Source organism: Microcebus murinus, chromosome 8 (assembly GCF_040939455.1).
Source record: "Microcebus murinus isolate Inina chromosome 8, M.murinus_Inina_mat1.0, whole genome shotgun sequence".
NCBI lineage: Eukaryota > Metazoa > Chordata > Mammalia > Primates > Cheirogaleidae > Microcebus > Microcebus murinus.
Window position 1 is genome coordinate 84,656,276 of NC_134111.1, and position 19,325 is coordinate 84,675,600.

The window sequence follows — 19,325 nt, forward strand, 5'->3', positions numbered from 1 at the left end:
GATCTGCTAATAATGGAACTTCTGTGGTCTTCCTCCCCCAAATCTATAACTTTAGTCTAAACATGGGAAAAACATGAGACAAATGCAAATTTAGGGGCGATCTGCAAAATACTGACTAGTACTCTTCAAAATTATGGAAAATCTGAGTCCAGAGGAGTCTAAGGAGTTATAATGACTGAAGATAAGGTAGTATTCTGAACAGTATACTGTAACATAAAAAGGATATTATGGAAAAATTGAAACTCAAACAATATAGACTATAATTCATAATATATCATATTGGTTCATTATTTGTGACAAATACACCATCATAATGTGTAATGTTAATAGGGGAAACATGATGTGAGACATACAGGAGCTCTCGGTACTGTATTAGCAACTATTCTATAAATCTTATTCTAAGTAAGAAGTTGATTTTAAAAAATTATAACCCTTTTGGCCTCTAAGAATAGATACTAATCTGCCACTGTTTTTAAATCTAGGCAGTTCATGAACACTAATCTGTAGGTTACAATTTATTATATGCTATTTTCTATTAAGAAAGAAATACCGCTTTCCAGTGGTAGTAGAAAAATGTGTGTATATATATAATTAAACAGATGGTGTATTGTGTTGGTATAATCATATACAATGAGAGATGAGATAGTTTTTCAGGTTGAATTTTAAATTTAAATCTGTTGTTCAGTAAATATAGATAAATGTGCCACCAAAGTAACAAATGTTCTTAATTATAAGACATGTTTAATAAAACAAAGAATATCTGTGCATAGAAAATGAGCTTAGGGTTTTGGGAACAAAAACAGCCTCTTCATATTTTACTTTCCAAATAATAATTACCTCTTATATTATAAATATAAAGATGATAAGTTGTGAAGCAATTTGAACACAGGAAATACCTTTCACAAAATAGAGAACTGAATAATTATCAAACTGAGCGATGAGTATTCTTGATTCGGGAAACTATACTGTGAAATAAGTGTTTTAGATGCTTACCTATAATAGATAATTAATAATTGCCTGTGGGATTAAATTTTAACTTAAAATTATATTTTCTTTTTGTTAAAAATCATGTTTGATTAAAATTTTAATGCATTAGTCCAAGAAATTAATATTTTTGATATTTTACTATCAATGTTTAAATATTATATTTTATGTAACCCTTTTAAAGTCACTTAATATATAACCTCATATCTTTGAATTTTGTTTTTTAGATTAATGAGCTTCAAGCAACATTTAAAAACATAGAAATAGGACATGGTTACCATGTTCCCGAAATTAAAGGTATTAATACATGTACAATGTGAAGAAATTCTAATTTAATACTGGTTTGGTGATTTTCATCCCCATCAGTGATTAACATTCTAGAGATATTTAACAATGAGTAAGTGATGTGTAACTATTTCTCAAATTAAAATTGTAATATGAAGATTAAGAGGAAATACAGATAGGATTAATTTTAGAGAAAAATGAGTCAACCATAATGGAATGACTTCTGCTTCTGACCATAATGGAGTACCTGGTACCAGACTAGTCTTCTCTGTATAAATAACTCTAAAACTAAACTCTACAGATAAGACAACTATTTTTAGGCATTAGAAAACAGATAACACAAGTCACAGAAGGCAAGTGAGAGAACGAAAATTTACAAGATGAGCTCTAACATCACAATGGCTTTGTGTCTAGGGAATTTCCAAACTAAGCTTCGTGGAAATGGATGCCAGGGAGAGCACGGCAGTCCTGATGATTTGAAATGGCAGAGACTATAGTTCACAGCTTTTGAAGCAACTAAAATCTGTAGGAAAAGTCACCAGAGAAGAGGGAGCTATAATGAAGAACAGCCCAGTTTGTGAGGGAATTTACTGAGTTTTTAGCTGATGGCTGTGCTATACATGCATGATTACCTGAAACTGACAAGAGGGATAAAATTCGTTGTTTTTTTTTTTGAGACAGAGTCTTACTTTGTTGCCCCGGCTAGAGTGAGTGCCATGGCGTCAGCCTAGCTCACAGCAACCTCAAACTCCTGGGCTCAAGCAATCCTACTGCCTCAGCCTCCTGAGTAGCTGGAACTACAGGCATGAGCCACCATGCCCAGATAATTTTTTTTTATATATATTAGTTGGCCAATTAATTTCTTTCTATTTATAGTGGAGACTGGGTCTCGCTCTTGCTCAGGCTGGTTTCAAATTCCTGACCTCAAGCAATCCACCCGCCTTGGCCTCCCAGAGTGCTAGGATTACAGGCATGAGCCACCGCGCCTGGCCAAGAGGGATAAAATTCTGTAGCACTGAGAGGAGATCAGAGATTCTAGAAGTCAAGCAGTGATGGGAGACATTGCAGATCAATGCCTGGGTGGAAGGACCTCTTTCATACCTTATTAACAACAAATTCATGTTCAGCATCCTGTACCCACCTTATAAAAGCAGAAACAAAGCTTACACAGGATTTTTACAGGAGACAGAGTTTGCAGTTTGAGTCTGCCAAGTTAGAAGGCCTTGAGAAACAGAGCTTTCCATGGATCCATCTTAATAAAACATAAAATTAAGCCTAGACTTTTAAGGTGATCAGCCAAAAATTGAACTGCCTTTTAGAACAAAAATTAACATTCTTCAGAGGAAGACAATCATCCAGAATCTTTACAATATGTCATCTACACTGCCAAGTATGTAACTAAAATTTTCTAAATATGTATAGGAACAGAAAAATGTGACCCACAATCAAAACAACAAACAATAAGTAGAAACCTACTTTGAGATGGCTGAGGTGTTGGATTTAGCAGACAAAAAAATGCTAAAACAGCTAGTTTGAATATGTTTAAGGACATAGGGGAAAATACAATATTAAATGAACAGATAGGGAATTTCAGGAGAGAAATGGAAACCTGCACACAAACATCCCACCCTGCAAAGGAAATTGAAATTCTAGAACTGAAAAATAGAATAAATAAAATGAAAAATTTATTGAATATACTTCACAACAAATTAGAGATGACAGAAGTGTCAGTAAATTGGAGAGAGATCAATAAAAGTCATATATTCTAAAAAAGAGAGAAAGATTAAAGGAAAATTTGGCTATTTAACATGTATGTAATTGGAGTCCCAAAGAAGAGAAGAGCAAAAATGGAGCAGGAAAATATTTAAACAAAAAATGGCCTAAAATTTTGCAAAATTGATATAAAATATCAATTTACACACCTAAAAGCAGCTAACCATAAACACAAAGAAAGCCACTCCTGAACACATCCTATTCAAACTGTTGGAAATTTAAGTGAGAAAATCTTGAAAGCAACAAGAGAGAAAAGACATATTACATACAGGGAATCAATAATACCAATAAAGTCTGATTGTTCATAAGAAATATTTGAGGCTAGAAAGAATTAAATAGCATCTTCAAAGTGTGGAAAAATTTTAATTCAGGACTTTATATCCAATAAAAATATCTTTTAAAAATTAATTAAAATAGATATTTCAAAGTAAATGAACGCTGAGAGATTTTGTTGCAAGCCAATTTGTAGCACAGGAAACTAAAGGACTTTCTTTGGGACAAAAAGAAAATATGCCAGAAGGAAACTGGTATCTACAGAATTGAATAAAATGAATTAAACATGTTAAATTCTGTTAAAATACTCAGCTTTCCTCGAATTTCCTTAGAAGAAAACTCACTGATTAAAATAAAAGTTATAGTATTGTAAGCAATATTTATAAAATATGTAAGAATAAAAAATAAGAAAATAAATTTGAGTATGGTAGAAATGTTTTATATTTTGATTTTGGTGTTATTTATATGCCTGCTTATATTTTTCAAAATTCACCCAACTGTATGCTTGCAATGTATGTATTTTATTGTATATAAATTATACTTCAATAAAGATGATTTAAAAAAAGAATGATGGGAAGCTTTAAAATGTAGAAAGACTGTAAAATGATGAATTTCCTTAATAAAGATAACATCCTGTTATTTCCAGATGACTATTCTTTGTTTTCTGTGATTAATTAAGGCTTAAAAGTAGCATTCTCATATTTAATTTTTACTCTTCCATGACTATGTAGTTCTTTTTCATATATATTTTAAAATATAATAATTGTACATTACAATATATTAATATATGCACGTCCATTAAAATAAACTGATGCTTTACAGATAACTCCTTCATGAAATTATATCCTGGTATTTAATCTAATCCATAAAAGAATATGTTGCATTTTTTTCTAGACTGATACTTAAAAGTTACATTAAAGATTAAGTTTGTAAGAGTATTTTGATCTATGATATTTTTAAGTGGCTTTTAGTTAAAAGAAATAAATTCTGACCCAACATGAAAAATAGTTTCTTTTAGTTGCACATCCTAATTATCTGAATAAAATTAATTCCATAAATTCTGTACTGAATAATTTTATTGTTATAAACATGCACTCTAGTTTTAGAGGTAGAACTTGCATTCCTAAGCTGTGGTCTCAGCATTTGGCCTTGTGACTCAGACTCTATCATCTCACCAGTTGCCTGAACTTGGTATCTTACTTAGTCAAAGGCTATAATTTGAATAGAAGTTGATTTATTAGTTAACAGGTTGATCCTCATAAATCCTGTCATTCTTCATAATTATTTTCATAATATTCCCTCCCTCTTCACATGTTCATTTTAATTTAATTTTAAAAATCTCTCTCTGTCCTCCCTCCCTTTCCCCTCCCCCTCCCTTTCTCTCTCTCATCCATCTACCCATCCATCCATCCATCCATCCATCCATCCATCCCATCCATCCATCCATTTGTTTTTAGGCAGAAGTTGTTATAATAATAAAGACTTCATATTAAATATTATACATTTCGAAGTTAGAAAACAACAAATTGTCATTTACTCTGAACTTTGTGAGCAAGACAAATTAATTGTTATTTGATCCAAATTTAGGAAATAAAACAAAAATTGCATTTATTTGGAGCAGAATTATCAAAAATTATAAACATCCTATTTTTTGACTATCAAAGTGACATGTTTATTATATGAAATTCAGATGATCATAAAATATATTTTAAAAAATCACCCCATAATTGCTATCACATAGTGAGAATATTGTTACTTTAATACCTATCTTCTCACCTGAAAAGAGTTTTTAATTTTGCATTTATTGTGTGGTAGGTGGAATAATAGAAAAATGTAGAGGAGAAATTATGAAATAGTGAATTACTATGACTAGATTTTATTTTTGAGATAGACTCTCTCTTTGTCACCCCAGGTAGAGTGCAGTGGCATCATTGTAGCTCACTGCAACCTCAAACTTCTGGGGGGGATACTTCAAGTAATCCTCCTGCCTCAGCCCCCTGTGAATAGATATTTAAACTGATAATTATGGATTGTGTTTTTATTTATTTTTATGAAGGGTAATGTATCAAATATTTACCAGGAACTGTGCAGAAAGCACATTAGTGTTACATATTATGAGATAAAGCTCTATTTTTTGCAAATTAATTTCAAAAAAGTTATGAAATCTGGTTTTGATTGTTACACTTGTGTAGTTATTAATTGTATTACTTTGGTTTGCTATAAGGTTACAACTTCAATAATGCCTGTATTCAAACCATTTCATAATAATACATGTGATTGTATTTTTATATATCTTATAGTTTATCCTAGGACATTGTAAATTCAGATGAACTGCTAGAAATTGGAAATGTTTGGTGAAGTGAAAGATTATGAAAACTGACTTCAGAGCTTTAAAGAAGAAATAAATGTCATATATTTTAAAGCAAAGTGCCCCTTAATTTAGTTTTTTAAAATTAACAGTAAAGCAGTGTACTCCTTAATATATTCCATATGCAGTAGACCAAAGTACTCCTTACTTGTTATAGTTTAATTGTTGATTTTTAAGTTTAGTATTTTTTTCCTTCTCAGAATTGTATTGATATTAGGAGATGCCAGGTTCTCGTGATTATATAGACTATATGGTCTAATTAAATAAGAGATTCTATCTTTTCAGATATGGCATCTTTCACTTTAACTCTGTTGCCTTTTTCTGAATTCTTATTAGATGTGAATTTACTCTTAATTTTAGCTTATATGTGTCTTAATCCCTTAGATATTTTGTATTTATTTCTCTGGGCTAAATTATAGATAATTTCTTCAAAACCTTTTTTTAGTTAAATAATTCTCCTGTCAGTTGTGTTTGATTTATAAGGGAGTTAGTAACTGGCACAGAAATGAAGGTACTCATGTTTCTGATAGTTAGACAGGGGCTTGAGCATGTTTAGTTAACACTGGTTGAATGTGTGCATACATGAAGCAACGATTGAATAGGTAAAATTTAGCACTTGAAGGTACAATAATTAAAATGCTGTAAATGAAGATGTGCTTGTTTATTTGGTATTTGTTTTATATCTCTTATGGAATTATGCCTTCCTTAAATGTTTTAATATACTCAAGTAAAATATGCTAAACTGCACAGCACCAGTCAGTGTTATGGGCCTTGTCATTAATAAGCATTAGATGGCAAATATGAGGATGCTGTGATGGAGACAGGAACTTTAGTAGGATATTACTAAACATTAAGAGCTTAGCTATTTGGAATTTGAGGCTTATCTGCACTTAACCATGAATGTGACACAAACTTTAATTTCTGAGCCTTTCATTTGTTCTATAAATCTGTGTGTGAGTAAAAGTTATGTTTATTTGATGGAGAGTAGAAATCACATTTTGCTGCATTGAGAAATAATTGAGAAGCATTTTGCAATGTTTATTCTCAACTTTTGGTTCTAAATGTTGAATATTTTTCTAAGAGTTTATTAAATTGTATATTTTTAATTTCATTTTGCCTGTGGAACAACAATGTATAATCATAAGCCAAGCCCTTTTGTATTTTCCACTTTCATTTTTTATTCTTATGATATTTGTTTCTTTTTAATTTTATTTCTCTTACAAACTGGTGCTTAGTAGTGTCTTGCATGCTACATAAAATATGCTCATATTTCTCAAATTATCTGTTGGAGACCTGGGTTTATCTTCCTGCTGCTTTCTCCTTTCTTTCCTCTGGCTATTGCTAGGTGAATTTCCTTCTCATATACAAAAGGGAGCAAAAGGTAGTGACATTCCCAGGGTTATTGACACAATTGTATAAAATAATACATGTAAAATTGTTTAGAACAGTGGATGTTATATAGAAGATCATGAGGCATAAATGCTACTTATTATTATTTTTAATTATTATCATAATTAGGTTGACACCCCTGGTCTGTGAAGAGGAAAATAAAATAAAAGAGAATTATTAATAGAAGTGAAAATTTCCCTTACTCTAAATAAGCTGTAATTGTGGCCTTTCCTCCAGACTTTGGCTTCCTAGAGGCTGTGGGACTCTAACTCTGTGGTCTCCAACTCCTGGGCCATGGAGTGGTTGCAGTCAGTCCATGACCTGTTAGGAACCAGGCCACACACAGCAGGAAGAGAGCAGCAGGCAAGCAGCAAAGGTTCATCTGTATTTATAGTTGCTCTCCATTGCTCACATTACTGCCTGAGCTGTGCCTCCTGTCAGATCAGTGGTGACATTAGAGTCTCATAGGAGTGTACACCCTACTGTAAACTGTACATGTGAGGGATCTAGCTTGCAGGCTCCTTAAGAGAATCTAATGCCTGATGATCTGAGGTGGAGCTGAGGTAGTGATGCTAGAGCTGGGGAGCGGCTGCAAATACAGATTATCATTAGCAAAGAGATTTGACTGTACAGAGACCATAATAAATCAATTGCTTACAAACTCATATCCATACCCTATCAGTGAGTGGCTAATGACAATTAAACTGCATGTGGTGGCAGACTTTATATGGCAAGTGAGCAACTTACTTTAATTGTAAAGCTGCATCTGGTGGCAGACTTGATAGTGACAAGGAACATGACGCATTTCAATTACACAGCTGCGTCTGGTGGCAGGCTTAAAGTAAGAATCTGACACTTATTTTAGTCTGTGCGTGGCCCACCCATTATTGTATTAACCATTTCTGTCCATGCCTTTTTCCTGCATTGTGCACGTGTCTCAGTCACAGTTTTGGTAAGCACATAAGCTAACCCTAGCAAAAATGAGTAAGAAACAAATGTTGCTGAAGAGCTTCTTTGAAAATGGGGAAAGACCCAGTGATGAGACACCACAAGACTCTAAAACTTCCAACAAAAAAAAGCTGCATTTAAAAATACCAAGAGTCCTCATCAAATTACAGGTTCATTGCAACAGGTGATTCACATTCTACAAGCCTGCTTTGTATAATATGGGGTGATTGGCTATCCAACGAAGCCATGAAACCTTCAAAACTGCTTCACCACATGGGGTCCAAGCACTCTGCATTAAAAGACAATCTTTGGAATTTTTCAAAAGGAATAAAACATGAAAATGAAGAATGAAAACAATTATTGAAGGCCACCACTTCATCAAATGTGACTGCACTGAGAGCATCATTCTTAGTGGCCATCAGCGTTGCTGAGGCTAAGAAGCCCTTTATTATCCATGAAGAGCTGATCCTGCCTGCTCCTAAGGCCATTTGCTGTGAACTTATAGGAGATGCTGTAGTTCAAAAGGTGGCACATGTTCTTTTAGCTCGCACCATAACTGGATGAATTGATGAAATAGAGAATATTGAGGCACAATTGTTAGGATTAATGAGTCACTGTGGTACACAATCCAGGTGGATGAATCTACCCATGTTGACAATAAGGCAAAAATTCTATTTCTGTGTGGTATTTTTTTCTGGAGGATGTGCATGATGATATGTGCACTTTTGTTGCCAACCAACACCACAGCTGCAGAACCATTCAAGTCTGAATGATTACATATTAGGGAAACTGAATTGGTCATTAGGTGTCAGTATGAGCATGGGCGGAGTAGCTGCCATGACTAGATGGCTTTCTGGTTTCACTACTCAGGTCAAGGAGGTCACTTCTGAATGTGAGTCTACGCAGTGTCATCCATGGTGAAATGTCTGCTAGTTGAAAAATGTCACCTGAACTAAACAACGTTTTGTAGGATGTGATTAAAATTATCAAATTCATTAAAGTACATGCCCTTCATGTCTGTTCATGCAGCTCCATGAGGAGATGGATGGAGAGCACACATCTTGTCTTCTACACAGAAGTGAGATGGCTTTCTAAAGGAAGAACAATGGTCAGAGTTTTTGTGTTATGAGAGCCACTCCAGAGAATGTTTTTTAGAAAAACAGTCACCCCTGGCAGCACATTTCAGTGACCCAGAATGGGTTGCAAAACTTGCTTACGTGTGTGACATTCAACCTGGCTCAATGAACTCAACCTGTCGTTTCAAGGGAGAACAACAACCGTGTTTAAGTAGGCCAATAAAGTAGCCAAACTGGAACTATGGGGACAGCCAATGAACACTGGGATTTTTGACATGTTTCAAACATTGGCAGAGATTTTGAAAGAGACTAAGGCGGGCCTTCTTTCTCCCAGCTGGTGCATGATCACCTATCTCAGCTTTCAAAATAATTTGAGCACTACTGTCCAACCACAAAAGACCCTTGAACTGGGAAGGAATGGCTCTTCAACCCATTTGTGAATAAGCCAGATGAATCAACTTTGTCCAAGTTAGAAGAGGATCAACTGCTTGAGAGCCCAAATGATGGTGACTGAAAAGTATGTTTGTGGCAGCTTCAAATCTCCATACGTTCTGGGTTAAAGTCAAGGGAGAACATTCTGAGTTTGCCACAAAAGGACTGAAAAGCCCACTTCCATTGCCAACATCTTATCTTTGCGAAGCAGGGTTTTCTTCGGTGACAGCAACCAAAATGAGATTACAGAGTAGATTGGACATAAGCAACACACTTTGGGTGTCACTGACTCCCATCACCCAGTGGGACCATCTAGTTGCAGGAAAACAAGCTTAGGGATCCCACAGATTCTGCATTTTGGTGAGTTGTATATTACAATGTAATAATAGAAGTAAGGTGCACAATAAATATAATGTGCTTGAATCATCCCCAAACCATCCCTCCCCACCCCACACCAGTCCATGGAAAAATTGTCTTCCATGAAACCAGTCCCTGGTGCCAAAAAGGTTGGGGACCACTGCTCTAACTTTTAGCACCATTCAGGGAGGAGAGGCACTCTGGATACCCAATTCTTTCAAGAAGTTTCATGTAGCACTGAGTTATGGGACATTCTCTCTTCCAAGTACTAACCAGGCCCAACCCTGGTTAGCTTCCAAAATCAGACAAGATTGGGCACATTCAGGGTGTTATGGCACAAAACATTTTGTTTTTATGTTATTATCGGGGTTATTTTGAGGATTTTCTTGTTTGTCTATAACTGATACTGAATAGAAAACAATTAGTCAGATAAGGAAAGAAACTAAATGCCAGGCATCTGCTCCCCAGGCTTTATGGATTCTTGACATTGAAATTGCCTTGACATTGAAATTATCAGGCATTTTTGTGTTTATTGTCTTTATTATAAATCTAATGTTATAATTTGCAACATTGAATTATTTGTTTTCTGTGTTAGTGATTATTGCCTTATCAGTTTTTTGAAAGTGGCTTGTTCTTTAGAAATACAGATGGAACTATGTGTACCTAAATATGTTTTTGTACTGTATATGGAAAGAGATGAAAGAGAAAGACTTTTACTGTCATTTCCTCCCTCCCCAGGTGATTGATTCCATTAGGACTGCTCTTTATGTCCAGGAGAGTTAGGAGACCAGTGTCACAACTATAGTGGAATATTGCCCTGTGTTTTTCCTTTTTGTTTTTCTCAACTTTGAGAAACATGGGTAATATTTTATTAATATAATATTGTCTTTTAAAAAATCTCTTATTATCCAGTTTCACTTGGGAAATTTTGTCATTTATTACCATTTTATCCTTTGGCCCTCCTTAACTTTGTTTATAAACACACAAAATATCACAATTACAAGAATTTGGAAATAACATGATTGTGCTCTCTAACTGGCTCACCATGCCATTTCATTAACCTTGTAGTCACACCACCTGCATTTTTGGGAACTGAACTTTGAGACTGTGCTTAAAGCATTTGTTAGGGCTTGAATATCATTAGCTTAACACTTGAAAAATATACCATCATTAAGATCCCAGTTTTGTATTTTGGGTTATAATTATTTTATACAGATAAGCAGTACAAATATTAAGAATAAATTGTATTGTCTTGTAGTTGCTCACAATTATGAAAAAGAAAATACTCCAGAAGGTCCTACTCAGAGAGGTGTTCGTGAAGCCAGGGAACAAATCAAACATAAAACAAAGATGAAAGACAATAAAAAGGTATGATATTTATTTTTTTCCATTAATTCATACTTAACTCTCAGATCTTAAGATCTATACAATCATGCAGTATCATTATTTTACTGGAAAAGGAAATTAGAGATTATATATTCCAAGCTTCTTGGTTTATATATGAACAATGGAGGTCCCCAAATGTTACAGTAAGTAATTCATGGACACATACTTATTAGTGGCAGAGACAGCTCAATTAATCACTCTCCCACCCACTCCAGTGAAATCATGGCCATCTTGTTCACCTGCTCACTTTTCTGCTTAAAATTACTTCTGCACAAAAGATATCACTCCCAGATCATCTCTTGTTTTCTTTTCTCATAATATAATTTCAGACTTTTCTTAGTTTTCTTTAAAACTAGATTGAGCCAGCATTATGCCCCATTTGAGAATCTCGTTATTTCTTGAAACCTTTGCTTTGTAATGAAACAGATAGTTAAAATCTTCCATAATGATTAAAGGAAATGGTAATAAAATGTCTAGTCAAAGAGATAAAATGAAAAAAAAATTACGTAAAACCTGTGAGAGGTTTAGTTTATTGTTATGAAAATTACATAAAAATCTAGCTCACATAATGAAATTTCTTAAAGACAGTTGTTACATTAGAGTTCTAAAATATCTGGCATTGATTTTAAAATGAAAATATTTACAATTATAATAGCTTTTAGTAATAGTAATTCTAGAAGAAAAATGGATTTTTTATGAATTCAAATAATAACATTTACTTAACTATTATCAATAACATTTCTTCCTCTAAGGTATACATTGGCATCTGGTATTGTATAAAATATTTGAATAAAATAAAGACTAAACACTTTTAGGTTATATTCAGGTTTTGATTATTATATTTTTTGTGGTTTTCAGATTAGTGTTTTACTGTGCCTTTATCATCACTATTAATTTATGGATTATGGTATTTGAAGTAGATACACATCAGAGTTAAGAATTTTGGGGGTGATAGTTGTGATGATAATATGCATCCTCTTTAAGTAGTATGCCATGTTTAGAAATGATTTATTGATTTATTCACTGAATCCTTATGGCTTATAAGAGTTTATGTTACTAATGTATGATTGACATTTTAGTGTGACAAAAAGCTACTAAAATATAGGACAAGTACATGACATATTTATACATAGTACATTCTTTTACATTGTTACAGTAAAATATTTGTTGTAATATCTACAACTAGAAAAACTGTGGCCTTACAAAAAGGCTAAATTGTAGAATTAAGTGAATCCTTTCTCTCTTAATTTTCTTACAGTTATTATAACAAATGGCTAAGTTCTATTTCAGTTTTTTTTATTATTCACTTTAGGTGGTACATATTGACACCTCTCTGAAAAAAGGCATTTAGAGCACTTTCACTGATTGATTTGAGTTACATTATTAGGCATATTACCATGTTGATAAAATTTACATTTATTCTGCCATCCTAATTCTATTTTCGGTATAAGCTAATACTAAAATTTAATCTCATAAAACAGCATTTAAATGCATTATGTGTAAGTAAATATAATTTCTTATTAACTTAACTAGGGTGACTAGAACCATATAGAAGGAAAGAGAATATCTGAAGTGCATGGGCCCAGAGACTTCTTTTAAATACACCTCACTTTTTTTCCTTGGCTTACACTCAGCTCTGCCCCTGTGAACTTATTTCTCACATTGTCCTTTGTGGATTGCTCTTTCTATTTTCCTGGAGTATCTCCTTGAGTAATTTTCAAAAAAAGCCCATGGAGATAAATTATCTCAGTATTCGCACAGCTGAAATGTTCTTATTTTGCCTTACATTGAATTAATATTTGACTGGATACAGAGTTCTAGGTTTAAATTATTTTTTCACCAGAATATTGAAGGCATTGTTTTAATGTCTTAGAGCAGGGGTCTTCAAACTTTTTAAACAGTTCACTGTCCCTCAGAGCTTTGGAAGGCCAGACTATAGTTTTAAAAAAACTATGAACAAATTCCTATGCACACTGCACATATCTTATTTTGAAGTAAAAAAAACAAATAGGCAAAAACATCCACATGTGGCCTGCAAGCCGTAGTTTGAGGACGCCTGTCTTAGAGGATACCAAGACTTGCTGTTGGTCTGATTCTTATTCTTTTGTAGGGAAATACAAAAAATACCATATGTAGTACAATGGGTTGATGAGAAACTCAGGTCACTTGGTATTATAAGTCCTCTGTGTCTATGAGAGCTCATGAACATACTTAGGAGCTGACTCGTAAAAGGAGAATAGGTAAGAATAGTTGTCAACAAAGATGGGCATGACTTTTTTTCTAGAAGTCTAGAGGTCAGTACTATGGTTCTCTTATTGGGACTTTCTACAGCATCTTCATTTTTCACAGATAGTTTATGAAACATTGAATCTGCTGGGCGATACGGCCCAATGGACAGAATATCTTGCAACCCTTTTCTTGTTCCAAATATCACTTAAACTATGTTCTTCAACATGGAGGATATAAGGTATAGAAATTTGTCTTTTATTTAGAAGTATTATCTCATCATACTCCAAGCCTCAGAATTTCCTTGGTGTGTATTTCTTCTCTGGTACATGTGTCATACTAAGACACCTAGAGTACTTGCCACGACTTGCTTACCAGACCCATTTAGAGTTATTTTATCAATATAGTGGAATATAAAGATGATAAGGATTATTATATTTTAATAGAGAGTGATAGAGTTTATATGGGTCTGAGGCAAAGGATTTAAATGGTACTGCTGTCTTTGCCATGTAAAGATAACTTGTTTTAACTACCTTTACAAATAGAAATAGAGAGTAAAACAATTACCAAATCTGTGGCCTCAGAACTAGTACTAGAGAGTATTTTGATCTGTTCCAGTAAAGATATCACATATGGCACATTCCATATGTTCCAGATACTTAGATGATATTCTCAATCTGTACCCATTAAGTAAGTAACCATTACTTTCTGTGTACTTGATTTAATTCTTGAATAATGATTGTACAGTAATATTTCACTCCTATTTCTCTTGGATTTGGCAGTCTCCTTTCATATGAGCTTATGGACATACTGGATAATATATGTATATAGGTGCTTTAGAAATTGTGAAAGTATTAAGTAAATAAAAAAGCTATGTGACTAATGTTGTTGATACTGTTCCTATCATCATATAATAAAAATGTGTCTTCTCCTATGATGCTAAGGTTGAAAAGTACTTAGTATGTTGCTGACCATTCTTTACCTAGCTTTTGCTCTGCTTGTCCCTAACTTTCTTCTATTGAATTGAAACAAAAAATTAAGGGTCTATGGGTTGACTCTAAATAAGTTTTTCATTGTTTTAGAAGATTATAGATTTTAATCAGTCTACAAAAGATTACACTAATCATCCTGAATAGTGGTATTCATTCATGAGTGGATAAAAGCCTGAATAGAGCCGGGCATGGTGGCGCATGCCTGTAGTCCCAGCTACTCGGGAGGCTGAGGCAGAAGGATTGCTTGAGCCCAGGAGTTTGAGGTTGCTGTGAGCTAGGCTAACGCCATGGCACTCACTCTAGCCTGTGCAACAAAGTGAGACTCTGTCTCAAAAAAAAAAAAAAAAAAAAAAAAAAAAAAGCCTGAATAGTTGCACCACAGGTAGCAGTGGTTTCCTGTTACAAGTTAATAGGACCTTAAATTCTCCTGACATTCCAAAACTGTATCTTTTCTTAAGCATATCTGTAAATAGTAAAAAAAAAAATATGGGCCATGAATTATAGTCCTTTTGTTTGCACCAAGTAGCTCATTTTGCATATTAATCATGAAATCCAAAGTTTATTAAGTATTAGTAGGTATCTTATTTATCCATTTTGATTAACATTATGATTGGTGATGTTCTGTAATATTTCTAGATAATAAAACTATGGACTCATCTTTAATCTTATTCTTTCCAATGTTTCTCAGGCCCTCTTTAATGACTTTTTCACATTATTTGGCAGGTTCTAAATTCTATATGGGAGTTGGGGAGGGTTATCAATTCAAATCTTGTTGGAAAGAACCTAAGCGATTTATCTTGAAATGTCATTTCTAGAAAAAATTTACTTAGGTTAGATATTTATTTTGATTGGATTGGTGGGGGAAGGGGGATCTGGTGGAGATTATGGAACGCCTTCTAAAACCATCACAACCTATTGCAGTTCCTCTATTTCCTTTTAATTCTCATTCTTCCCTTCTACATCTGGTCTCCATGGACTACATTAGCAGTCTCCTAGACTGCCCCTTGGTAGTTTATTATTTGTGGTGTGGAATGATAACTTGTTTTTTATACATGCTTCTATAAACTGGTCTGATCTTCCTTAGACTATTGTATATCTTTACTCCTCAAGCCAGTTAGGTATCTGGATTTCTGATATGCCATGAGAATTCCTATGTATGTTTTCATAACATCACAAAATCTCATTTTATTTTTCCTTCTGTAAATTTGATTTAATAATGAGATTGTACTTTAAAGTCAATTCTCATTGTTTAAATTATTTTGTCTTGAATTAGGGAAACAATTTGTGTGAAGATTGGGAAAGATATTTTCTTCTGAAAGTTTTTAAGCAATTCAGTAGGTTACCAAAATAGTCAATGGATTAGTCTTTGTGAAGATAACTATATATTACAATGTAATTTCATTCTACTTGTGAAATATATTTTATCCTAGAGGAAATAAGAGCCATTATGCAATTAATTGGATGCTTTTACAATTACATAAGTCATAATTAAGAGAAAAAAAGTGACTACTTCATTGAGACTAAGAATGGTGATTATACATGTGAAACTCTCTATATGCCAACATATTCAAAGGAGCAGCAGCATGGAAGAGTTCTATGTAGATGTGAAAGTTTTAAAGTAATATTTATGCATAGAATTTCTTTTTCATTGTAGAAAGTAAAAAAAAAATCATGGCATGTACTCTAGTTCAAATCCATTGCTTTAATGACTCCTTGTAGAGTTAAATTTGGAGTTAGATTATAATTTTAATAGTATATTAAAAAACTGCTCACCTTGTGTCTTGACCTATGTACTCAATGATAGCACAGGAAAGGTGAAAAAAACAATGTCATTGAAGTGACTTAATAAAGTAGGGAGAAAATTAGGGAAGTAAGGGACTACTAACTTGTTTCTTTCATCCTTTTGCTGCTTAAAGTATTTCTTAGTCTTTTTTGGGTTCGAGTATAGACATGCTCTTTTAAATGAAAATTCTACCCTAATGAAAAAACCTTATCTATTTTGTTATGTTTCTATCTGTAAACATATTTATCTTCCTAATATCCCTTGTTGGTTTCTACTAGAAACTATGTTTTAAAATGCTGTAAAGATGTTACCAAGAAAACACAGAGAGGAGGATTCTGGGAAGATGGCAGAATAGGAAGAACCAAGAATATCTCTTTATCTACACAACAATGGTGTTAGCAGAATTTGTTTGTTATAACTATTTTGGAACTCTAGAGTCTTTTGAAATCTTAACAACTTCCATGGGGAAGAATCGACAGTAAATTAAAGTTAATTTCGGTCAATTTCAGCTCTAAACGCAGTAGCAGTTACCCTTTACCCACTCCAGCCCTGTGGCAGGCAGCTTTGCACAAGTTGCAGGAGCACCTTGTAGGAACCAGAGTGGACAAAAATATCCTATCTCCAAATATCAGAGATGTGTGCTCCGTTCTCTCATTGCTGCTTCTCATCACAGAGGTACAGGCAAAGAGACTTATAGCCTTTATTGTTTCACCTTCCCCTATTGTTTGCCAGTGCCTCTTTCTCCAGCTGAAGTGAATTTCAGGGGGTATTTAAAGGCCAAAGGTGTTCTCTCCCCTTCATTTTTCTTTTTTTCCCTTTTTGGGACCAGATATTAAAGTGCAAAAACCACTGCATATATGGGGAAAATTAAAAAGTGACCACACAAGCCCAGGGATAGGTACAGGCTCAGAAAAGACCTAAGAAAACAATAAATTATGCCTTAGGCTGATCCTTGGCATAGAGACAGTCCATAATAATCTAAAATCCAAAAATAATAAATAAAACCAATAATAAAAAATAGCAAACTCTGGGGAAGGGGATAATCTGGTTTCCAGACTCAAGAACCTAATACAAACTCATTTACATTTCTATAAACTAACAATGACCAATTTGAAAAGAAAATTATCAAAACATTTCCACTTACCACAGTATCAAAAAGAATGAAGTACTTAGGAATTAACTTAACCAAACTGGTGAAAAACTTGTACAATGAAAACTACAAAACATTGCTGAAAGAAATTAAAGAAGACATAAATGACTAAACACATCCCATGTTCATGGATTGGAAGACTTAATATTGTTAAGATGTTGTTACCACCCAAGGCAATCCATAGATTCAATTGCAATACATATTAAAATCCCAATTATTTCTTTTTTCAAAAAAAAAAAAAGACCCATGTAATGTTTCAGATGAAATTTTAAGGGACATTGATTAGGCAAAAACAATCTTCAAAAAGAAAACAAAGCTGAAAGACTCAACACTGCCTGATTTTCAAACTTACTACAAAGCTACAGTACTAAAAACACTATAGTACTTGCATAAAGACAGACTTATAGAACAATGGAATAGAATAGACAGTTCATAAATAAACCCTTGCATATATGGTCAAATGATTTTGACAAGGGTGCCAAGACCATTATATGGGGAAAGGACAGTCTTTTCAACAAATGGTGAGGGGAAAACTGGGTATCCACATGCAAAAGAATGAAGTTAGACCCTATTTAACACAATATATGGAAATTAACTCAAAATGATCAAAGACCTACATATACATATGGTAAAACTATAAAACTCATAGAAGAAAACAGAACAAAAGCTTCTTAAGATTGGATTTGACAATGATTTTGTAGCTATGGCACCAAATGCATAGGCAACAAAAGAAAAAATAGACAAATTGGGCTTCATGAAATTTAAAAGTTTTGGATGTCAAAAGACATTATCATCCAAGCAAAAAGGCAACCCATTGAATGGGAAAGAATATATGCAAATCATAAATCTGATAAGAGATTAATATCCAGAATATATAGAAAATTCCTAAATCCCAACAAATCCAATTCAAAAATGGGCAAAACAGACTTGAATAGACATTTTTCCAAATGAGATTTACAAATGGTTAATAAAAAAATGAAAAGACAGTTAACATCATTAATCATTAGGGAAATATAAATCAAAACTACAGTGAGATGCCACCTCACACTAACTGGGGTGGCCTCTATCCAAAAAAAAAGAGGAGGAAGTAACAAGTGTTGGTGAGGATATGGAGTAATTAGAACCCTCGTTCACTGTTAGAGTGTAAAATGTTATATCTAATGTAGAAAGCAGTATAGAAGTTTCTCAAAAAATTAAAAATAAAATTACTCTATGATCCAGCATTATACTTCTGGGTATATACTTAAAAGAATTGAAAGTAGCATGTTGAAGAGATTTTTGTACACCCATGTCCATAGAAGCATTATTCACAATAGCTAAAATCTAAATCATGGAAGCAACCCAAGTATCCATTGGCAGATGGATGAATAAGCAAAAATGATATATACATACAATGGATTATTATTCAGCTTTAAAAAGAAAGGAATTTCTAGCATATGGTACCACATGGATGAATCGTTAGGACATTATGCTAAGTGAAATAAGCCAGTTACAAAAAGGCAAATACTGTATGATTCCACATATATGAAATACTTAGAGTAGTCAAAATTATAAATGCAGATAGTAGAATGGTGATTGTTAGGGCTGGGAGTAGAGGGGAATGGGAAGCTATTGTTTAATAGGTATAGAGTTTCAGTTTTACAACATGGAAAGGGTTCTGGAGATGGATGAGGGTAATAGATGCACAATGTTATGAATGCATTTAATACCATGAAACTATACTGTTAAATTAGTTAAGATTGTAACTTTTACATTATATGTATTTCATCACAATAAAATAATTAGATAAAAACATATTTCTTCTCGATATGAGAGGGGAAAAAGGGCATGTTGGGGAGCATATATAAACATAACACTATATATAACAAAAATTTTAAAATGTTTTATATCTTAATAATTCAAA

At 33.4% G+C, this 19,325-nt stretch overlaps 1 protein-coding gene across 1 annotated transcript in view; it reads left to right on the plus strand.

Annotated features, from left to right (window-relative positions):
* SPAG16 (sperm associated antigen 16) overlaps window positions 1-19,325 on the plus strand; it is an 838,437-nt gene that overhangs the window by 53,220 nt on the left and 765,892 nt on the right. Inside the window, exons 8-9 of the mRNA XM_020288215.2 lie at window positions 1,212-1,281; window positions 11,144-11,253. Coding sequence (XP_020143804.1) covers window positions 1,212-1,281; window positions 11,144-11,253 — 180 coding nt within the window. The remainder of the gene's footprint in view (window positions 1-1,211; window positions 1,282-11,143; window positions 11,254-19,325) is intronic.